The 9855-nt window shown below is 44.7% G+C and overlaps 1 protein-coding gene across 1 annotated transcript in view; it reads right to left on the reverse strand.

Annotated features, from left to right (window-relative positions):
• The window catches only part of ZNF804A (zinc finger protein 804A), a 359904-nt gene that overhangs the window by 85923 nt on the left and 264126 nt on the right, over positions 1 to 9855 (reverse strand). The window contains exon 2 of the mRNA XM_015411907.1: positions 688 to 831. Within this exon, the coding sequence (XP_015267393.1) occupies positions 688 to 831 (144 nt within the window). The remainder of the gene's footprint in view (positions 1 to 687; positions 832 to 9855) is intronic.

The following is a 9855-nucleotide window of genomic DNA, read 5'->3' on the forward strand; positions in this document are numbered from 1 at the left end:
ACCCTTGTTTATCAGATTACAAATCGTTTTGCAGTTCCTACCTCTTAAGTTTTGATAACAGAGGAATTTGTTTAAATGAAATCCGTCGACCAATTTAAGCAGCAAGAAGACATTTCCGGCGCACTCCAAAGCGCAAGTCACACCTTTCTACATCCATTGATGTCAATGGGTTTGGATGGGTGTAACTCTGCTTAGAATTCCACTGTTACCACTTAAAATGGTTTCCTTGGGGCTGACCCCAAAATGGTTGTGAATTCCCACGTGTTGTTTGCGCACAAGATGCACATTTTTTTTCAATGAGAGTGTCTTAAAAAAAAAGTATACAGATGTTGTAGCCCCAACCATTTTGCTGGTTTTCATTCAAGTTCTCAAAGGAAAATCAGCAGACTTCCCTACCGACTTGGCCATTGATATACACTATGGTTCCCATCCTCAAGGGGGTGTGTGTGTGGAGATTTCCAGGGATTTAAACTGAACTCCAGGTGACAGAGATCAGGTCCCATGGAGAAAATGGCCACTTTGGAGGGAAGGCTCTATGGTGTTATACTGCATTGAAGCCCCTCCCCTCCCCAAAGCCTTTCTTCCTCAGGCTTCGCCCCCAAAATCTCCAGGTATTTCCCAACCCAGAGCTGGCAAACCTAATAAACATTCCATCGGTTGCTAGGGAGAGTCACAAGGAGCGCTTACCTGTTTGTGAGCATGGTCGTAGGAGTTAATATGATTGTCGAACTCTTGATGCTTGTAATACTGTTTGTCACACAGTTCACAATAGAAGTTAGCTTTAAGGTCTTCCAGAGCTTTGGCTATCGTATTCTCCTTTTCTGCATAATCCTGCAAAGAGGAAACGGAAAAGAGTTCTGAGTTATTACTTTGATACCAAAATTGGGATTAAAAAAAAAAAAACTTTGTAATTCCATTGAATTTGCATATACACTGCTGTAAGTCAGTGCCTCCCCATATTTGCCTTATCAGCAAAGAGGCACAATATTTTGCACACTCCAATTTGCGCTAAAATCGATTTCTACCTCTGGGGCTTTCTGAAAAAGATATGAGGCTAAAGGAACACACTTTTTAAAAATCTCACTGGGAAAAAATAAATAAACCTAATATTTATCTTGCTGAAGGCTATTTTAATTTCTGTGGGGGAAGGGGAAGCAGTGGGTCAAAACCTTTAGTGAAGAAATGCATTTATGCAAAACACATATGGAGATTAAAAGAGACATTTAATTTGGTTACAGGGCTGTTTCAGTGAACAGTAATAAACAGTTTAGTATTTGAATATGGGGGAAATAAATATGTGGGAGGACGATTATGGCCACAATTGAATAATTATTTATTCCAGAACTTACAAAACATCTCCAGAGCCTAGCCTGGCACTGGAATTACATCCAGTTATATCAAAGGAAAGATTGCCAACCATTGTAGGTAGGGTTGCCAGACACTGACAGTGCCTGGCAACTGATGGGAGGGTTGTGGGTGGGATATGGGGAGAGGTGGAGCTGGCTGCAACATCACATCACTTCTGGTTAAAAATAGAGGAAGTGAGATAGGTTGCTCTAGGAATCGACAGAAACTCTGTGGTAAAACCATAGTGTTTCTGGCGATTCCTAGAGCTACCCTTTGTCATGTCTAGTTTGTTGTTTGTTTGTTTGACAGGAGAACATTTTTGATCTGGGGACATGGGTCCAATTGTGCTACCTGAAGAAGACTCCCATGTTCCCCCCCTATGTATGGATCTGAATAATGTAATAAAATACGCAAATTGATTACCATAATACAGGGAATTGTTTATTAGCCCTGATCCCATCAACATGCTGAAGGCGGTGTACTTTAATGTCCTCATTAAATCCTCAAATTACCTGTTGGTTTTTTGTACATTAATTCTAACTGCAGAGGAAGAACTATGCTAAGAATTAGGGATGTGGATTTGGGTGTACCTGAATTTAGCAGCAGCAGCAGCAGCAGCAGCAGCAGCAGCAGCAGCAGCAGCAGCAGCAGCAGCAGCAGCAGCAGCAGCAGCAGCAGCAGCAGCAGCAGCAGCAGCAGCAGCAGCAGCAGCAGCAGCAGCAGCAGCAGCAGCAGCAGCAGCAGCAGCAGCAGCAGCAGCAGCAGCAGCAGCAGCAGCAGCAGCAGCAGCAGCAGCAGCAGCAGCAGCAGCAGCAGCATCAAACCTGTTTCTCCCAGATTAGAGTCCGCACACTTAACCACTACACCAAACTGGCTCTTTAAAGTAGCTCAGGGATGCCAGAAATGACTTTAAATGCTCCTGAAATTCCAGCAGGATTGAACATTTATGTCCCAGAGTTTTAGGAGTGTTTTTGGGTTTCAGGGAGGGGAAGAGAAGAAGCTGGCCCAGGAAAGAGCTGCAGGAATCTATCTTCCCAAAGCTGATGATTAGGTAGATTTGGCCTCTACCCATGGCCCTTTAAATTTTAAAAGGGAAAACACTGAACTGGCCCTAAAATTACCGTGCCAGCATTGGGATACTGCCACTCCCGAGTAAGATGGCTCACTATCAAGGACATCAGAACACTGGCTGAAGTCCCAGAGTTGATTAGTTACTGATTCTTGAAGGTTGCCTTACACAAAATTGTTAAGGACACCTTTCTGAGATCTCAGAAATACATCCCCCCCCTCAAATGGCCTCTGACTTAAAAGGTGCCAAATCCACCGCAAATAAAACAGTCATCATGGACAGCATTTGCTAAGGAAGAATTCTGTAGGCCTGTAATCTCAGAATGATCCCTAAGACTTGGGATATTTCCTATAGAAATATAAGCTACAGTAAAATAATGAGCAATTGTCATGGGTCACAGAAAACTGCACAATGAGATGAAAATCATTGTCCTGGTTCAATTCTCCCTATCAGACAAGTCTAGCTCACCACTTAGTGGTGCATAACACTAAAGGGCTAGAACTTCTGGCTGCCTGACAGGCTTAGGATCTCCTACCTATTCCATACACAATGCCATCTGGTAATTAATTAATTCATTCATTAATTTTCCTATCAGATTTTAAAAGGGTTAGTGGAGATCACAATCACAATGTTTGTTTGTTTCTTGTAATGGACAGGTGATGGACTGATAGGCCAATCCTTGCTGCAGAACTGATCAGATAATGTGACTGTTAGCCTTCCATGGGGAATATTACTCTGAATTCTAGGGCCATTTGTTCTTCAAGCCCATGGCAGTAAGTCATTGTTCCCTCTGACTTTCCTTGAACTGTTTTCTAGAGAATCTGATACATTGCTGGCTCCTTCTCAATCACCACTTGCTCCCTTACCCATTTCTTCTTTAAGCCCTGTGTCACATGGGTTAACCAGGAGGGACTTTGGATGCCACTCCCATTAAAGCTGCCAGATGCAGGCTGGGAAACTCCTGGAGATTTGGGACTGAAGCCTGGGGAGGACAGGGACCTTAGTGGGGTACAATCCCATATAACCCACCTTCCAAAGCACCCATTTGCTCCAGAGCAGGGGTCATTTGGGGGGGGGACGCCATCCCCCTGGGTGAGGTGCGGGAGGGCGGGGCCTGGAGCTCCCTGCTGGTGCCCGCTGGAGGTCACCGCCGGCTGTGGGGAGGACACACTTCCGGTGATGTCAGGGGGTGTGGCATATGCTAATGAGTTATGCTAATGAGTCCCCCTAGCTCTTTTTCTATGAAATGACCCCTGCTCCAGAGGAACTGATCTCCGGAGTCTGGAGATGAGCTGTAATTTTGGGAAGTCCCTGGGTCCCGCCCGGAGGCTGGCATCCCTACCTCCCATCAATCTACTGGCAGAATCTTCGCCTCAGCTGCAGATGGAATTTGTGTAACTGAAACAAATTTCTATTTTTTTTTAAAAAAAAACATATTTGCCCTTGTTTTCACCCCCTCTTCCCCAAGAGCACCTACACTTGTCACCGAAACATCGCCCAACAAAAATTGCAAACAAATTTCGGTTTTCGTCATCAGGCAAAACGTCTAAGGAAGTTTGAGGGAAGGTTTCCGTTTGACTAAAAAAGTTCTTGGGATATTCTCTGCTTCTGTCATCAGATTCAGTCTGAAGTGAGAGCTGGGGGAACTTCCCGAAGAACTTGGAGGCTAAGTAAAAACTGTTTTGATGTGGTGGTGTTAAGTCTGTTAAGACTTATTCAGGGCGCTTTTGGGGGGAGAAGAGGTGCCGGAAGTCTCCAGAGGGAAATGAAGTTTTCAATCTGTATACTGAACACTCATGAACTTGTACACATTTTAAAAAGGATTTTGTCAAAGAGGTTCCGGAACTCCATTCTGGCACGTCCCCCCAGAAAAAAAGAAAAAGCCCTGCTTATGGTGTCCCCTGGTGGGGTTTCAAGACAAGAGATGAACAAAGATTTGCCTTTGCCTGCCTCTGTGTAGCAACCCTAGGCTTTCTTGGTAGTCTGCCATTCAAGTACTAACCAGGGACACACACACCCCACTTAGCTTCCAAAATCTGAGGAGATCAGGCTAGATATATCAAAGGAGTTCTACACCTCCCTGACATGAATGGTGGTTGTTTAGGGATGCCAGCCCCCAGGGGAGACCTGGTGATTCCCTGGAATTCCAGCTTATCTCCAGTTACGGAGGTCAGTTCCCCTGGAGAAAATGGATGCTTTGGAGAGTGGATTCTATGGCATTGTACTCCGCAGAGGACCCCGCCCTCCCCAGGTTCCATCCCCAAATCTCCAGGAGTTTCCCAACCTGGATCTGGCAGTTCTCCCCCCCCCCTTCTGGTGGCCAGGGAGGGATCTGGCAACCCTTTGTCTGTTTGCATACTTCCTGGGTCTGAAGGGATTCTACTCAGGGCGGCTGAGAGAGAACAACATTCTAGGAGCCCTGGTCATTCTGTGTTTTGATTTCATATTATCTTTGGGTTGGGCCTAGGCGGTATGAGAGGAGAGCCCAGAGAGAACCTTTGTCTGAACACTCATTGTGGCTCCCAGCAGCCCTCTCTGCGGCTCGCCGTTCTTTCAATGCAAAATCCCATCCAATAATTTTAAGACTCTGCGAGATTCCTGCCAAGGTAGTGATGGAATAGCTGCTCGCCGCCAGTCTTCTGTGTGTTTGAAATAAGCTGAAGTATTTGTGACTGCAAAATTGCCTTGGGGGGGGAAAAGTCTCGTAAAATTGCTTGATTAAGTTTTTAAATGTTAGGCAAGCTGTTATGCATGGAGATGTGGTTATTATTTATTATTTATGATGTTCTCCCGGTACTTCAGAACTGAGGAACTAAATCAAAGGATGAACTTTATCTCGTATGGGCATACAAGCACAAATACCAGATGATATTAGCGAGCTCTTGCAGGCGGTCGCTGCCTCTCCCTTATCCGGAACATAATAAGGCGACTGGAAAACATGTCATTGTTTGCGGATGCTCAGCTCACAGAAGGCTAGAACTGAGCAGCCCAGTGCCCTGAGTCAGAGTATGGTACCTTATAAGAACATAAGAACATAAGAGACACCAATGTTGGATCAGGCCAAAGGCCCATCTAGTCCAACACTCTGTGTCACACAGTGGCCAGAAATACCAGTGCCATCAGGAGGCCCAGCAGTGGCTCAATGTTTTGCTCTTCCCCTAAAGTGGGAATACACCATGGGTCCAACTTGGTCTGAAGACCAAGTGGACAATACCCTTTCTATTGGCTTGGAACCATCAAACAGTGGTTTCCATGCTGTGTTCTGAAGAACCTCCAGGCTTATTAAGGGTTTTCAATGGCTGACAACATGGTTCTCCCCAAAGACAGTAGGGCTGCCAACCGCCAGGTGGTGGCTGGAGATCTCCTAGGATTACAACTGAGCTCCAGGGGACAGAGAGCAGTTTATCTGGAGAAAATGGCCACTTGGGAAGGTGGACTTTATAGCATGATAGCCCACTGAAGTCCCTCCCCTCCTCAAACCCTGCCCTTCTCAGGCTCCACCCCCAAAATTCCCAGGTATTTCCCAATCCAGGGCTGGCTACCCTAGAAGACAACTTTACCAATCGCCACTGATATCCTCCACTCTGCATCCACAGGGAAGTGTTAATTATTTTAGGGTCAGCTCAAGGACATCAATGAAATGAATTCAGGATGGACAACAGGAAATACTTCTTTACACAGCAAGTGATTTAAATGTGGAATTCACTGCCAGAGGATGTAGTGATGGCCACGGGCATAGACAACTTTAAAAGGGACTTAGACAGGTTCATGACTAAAGGGAATCTCCACATTCAGAGGCAGTCAGCCTCTGAATCCCAGTGCCAGGAGGCAACGTCAGGGGAAGGCCTTGGCCTCTATGCCCTGCTGTTGGACCTCCGGAGAAACTGGCTGGCAACTGTGTGAGACAGGATGCTGGACTAGATGGACCACTGGTCTGATCCAGCAGGGCTCTTCTTATGTTCTTAACCACCAGTTCATACTGGGTGACAGTGAAGCCCAAAATGCTTCAACAACACCGCATATGACCCTGAGAGTTTGCCCCAGAAAATCCCCCAGGATCCTCTGAAGAGTGCAGGAGTTCCTCAGCATACAGAATGATACTGAAAGGGATCTCTAAAGACAGAAATGCTAGAAGCAGCCCCTATAAAATATTCCCTTTCCCAACTGCAGCACGCATGGTAACATAACAGGAATATAGGCATGCGTCTCCATGCACCTTCCCCCCCCCCTCCCTAAAGGAGTCACCGGGAGTCACATGGGGAGACAGGAGAAGATTGTCTCTCCAATCAAAGCTATCTCAGAGACCAATCAGGGCTGTTTGCTGGCTGCAATCAGGACTATCTATCAAAGACCAATCAGGGCAATCTATCAGAGCATTCAAGCACACGCCAGTTAATAGGCAATGCATAGCCTGCTAGGAATGGCTGTCATTAGTGTCTCAGGACACTATCTTCTCTGTCTGAAGGCTGCGGGTGTTACCAGACGGAGGGCTTAAGCGTGGGATGTGTGACAGCTGCCCAATTACTTCCCCACTATTAATCTTGCCCTGAGTACTCGTAGCATGTTGGGGGCATCTGTGCAACAGGAGACTCCGTTCTTCTCACTCCATCTTACAAACGTGAAGAGGTGGAATCACCACATCATCTGTGCTGGTTGGGCGGCTCAAGAAGTGTTGCTGCCCTGGACAGCATAGAATAGGACCGTGTGAAGATGGGACCTGAGAACATGAAGAAAAGGCATGCTCCGGGAAAGCACAGTAATGTCACATTTGGTTGCACTCCCAGCTTGTACAATTCGAGGCCCTTTCAGGAGCAAAAGGAGACTGCCTGGACTTGCACAGAATTACTCCCTAATGTTGTGTGTCCTTTGAATGAATGGCCTGGTCCTGTATGGATGAGTTGGTTCCTAGTTTCAGGAACTAGGAGAGAAGCATTTCTGTTCAGATTTCCATTGGGAGGAGAGTTCACAAATCAATTGAGTCTTTTAAATGTCTGTGTTCTCATAACTGGCTACAGTCCGTGGCTGAACACTAGATCATTTTGTTTTGCTTAAAATGGCATCGTTATGCACAAGCAAGCATCCTCTCCTATTGAAATCAAAAATGTTATCATTACGTACATGAGAAGAGCCCTACTGGATCAGGCCCGTGGTCCATCTACTCCAACATCCTGTTTCACACAGTCTTGGAGGACTAACACCCAAGACAGAGAAGTCATAATGGCTAATAGCGGCTGATGGACCTCTCCTCTGTCTGTCTAATCCCCTTTATAAGCCATCTATAAAAGCATAAAGTCTAGACTATGTGCCCATTGGGGTTTTATTTTGCTTTAGAAAACAACCACTTTCTTTCTTTGCCTGTTTTCACTTTAATTAGTATTTCCTACCATTGAAATAAAAATGGCAATCCTGTAAAAGCCTGACAAATCTTATTATGTATACTTAAGTCATTTTTTTTCATTTCCCCCTGTTCTTCATTACAATCTACAAACTGATTTCTTTTCAAATATCTTTTCAACCTTTCTAAAACATTAAATACAAATCAGTGGCTGCAAAAGAGCACATCTTACACATTTGGCCCATTGAGGTGTCCCATGAATGTACCCTGAATGAACGTAAATATCTATTATGAACAAAGCACCTTAGAATTTAAAATTATATGTATTCAAACAGAAGCTGGGTGGAATCCAAGCAGAAGACTTGGGAGGATTTTCTTTACAGATGTTTCTCTGAACTGTCCCATCCCCACCCCGGTTTCCATTTTACAAGTGTTTTCCAGTCCATTAGACCTTTTCATGGAAATTTACCATCTTTCTTCTGTCCTTTTAAAGCTTTAGGGAGTCTCACTACCAGTGAAAAGATAACTCCCAATTGGGCAAGCCTATTTAAAGCTTTAGGGAGTCTCACTCCCAGTCTTCCTTTACGTATTATGAAGTTATATGCTATAAGCACTTAGAGATCAAGTCACTGAAAAGATAACTCCCAATTGGGCAAGCCTTAAATGATTCTACAGAGACTTGCCTGCATCTGTTTTTTTGGGGGTTTTTTCTGGAAGTTTCAGCCTGAACACACTTCCGGAAGCCGATTTTACTTTAATGCCCAAGAGTTCTGCCTCCTATGTCATGAAGAATACATTTTCTTCTACAGAAATGCAGTGTTATTCTGTGAGAAACAAGTTCACGGATGAATTTTAAGTTTCATCCACTGCACACTGAAGAGGCACCAAGGAGCCCCTGAGGTGCATATTTTTGTGTCCTCAGTCACAAAATAGTGCTTCTGTGGGCACGACAGGGAATCCCCTGTTTGTTTGTTTCCCAGTTGCTATTCCTCAAGGTATCCTGGAGGTCACTCACAAACTCTCCCCTCCCCGAGTTTGCAGCTCGTGAGGTAAAAAGAGAAAGACCACTTTAGGAGTCTCAGAAGCCACCTGCGACTTTAGGCGATTTCCATTCGGTCTTTCGGATTCTAGATATTATATGTTAAACCTGGATGAGTGAATGATCCCTGCTGTGTTTCTTTATACATTCATTTATATTTTTGCCACCGGCTCTGGTTCTCCACTTTTCAAGGTTAGTTTAGCAGATTTATCGGCATTACAGCTTTCATACACAATTTATACCGTATTTATATCTAGTATGTCATTTGTGCATCTATGTATAAATGCTGGTTTATTGATAACAGAAAACAGGTACAAGAAAATAGAAATAAAAAACAAATTAAAATACACTGTACAAAATGATTCACCAAGTTACTTGGATAAATTATTAGGGACTGGTGTTCTGTAGTACAGTGTATAGTTTGCTGTGGGGTGTATCCCGTTGTGTAATCTTGCATCATTTAATGTGTCATGTTAACACTTATGCTTTGCTTTAGTGCTGGTTTGTTGTTGTTTTTTTAAAGATTTCTGGCTGGTTCTACAACCCGAATTCTATTTCATTGTTTATTGAATGTCCTGTCCTGTTGGTTGTATATGGACTCACTCTGTATAATCCACCCTGAGTCCCAGTGAGAAAGGTGGATAATAAATAAGACAAATATATAAAAATAAATCAGTAAAAGGAAGATACAGAACTGAAACGGGCACTTTGGAGCTGAATATCCTGGCAGAGAAAGCTGGTTTAAGAGGGAGGGTATAACCAGGAGACAAGACTCACTGGGAAAGACAATTGTGCTAGGAAAAGTTGAAGGCAGCAGGAAAAGAGAAATTCCGTGCCACAGGAGGTGGTAGTGGCTACAAGCATGGACAGCTTCAAGAGGGAATTAAATAAGCATATGGAGCAGAAGTCCATCAGCGGGTATTAGCCACAAGGTATAGGTAGGAACTCTCAGTCTGGGGCAAGTCTTGGTGCTTGGGGGGGGGGACAGTGGGAGGGCTTCTAGTGTCCTGGCCCCGCTGCTGGATCTCCTGATGGCACTGGTATTTTTGGCCACTGTGTGAAAGA

Source organism: Gekko japonicus, unplaced genomic scaffold (genome assembly GCF_001447785.1).
Source record: "Gekko japonicus isolate JY-2015 unplaced genomic scaffold, Gekko_japonicus_V1.1 scaffold486, whole genome shotgun sequence".
Lineage (NCBI taxonomy): Eukaryota > Metazoa > Chordata > Lepidosauria > Squamata > Gekkonidae > Gekko > Gekko japonicus.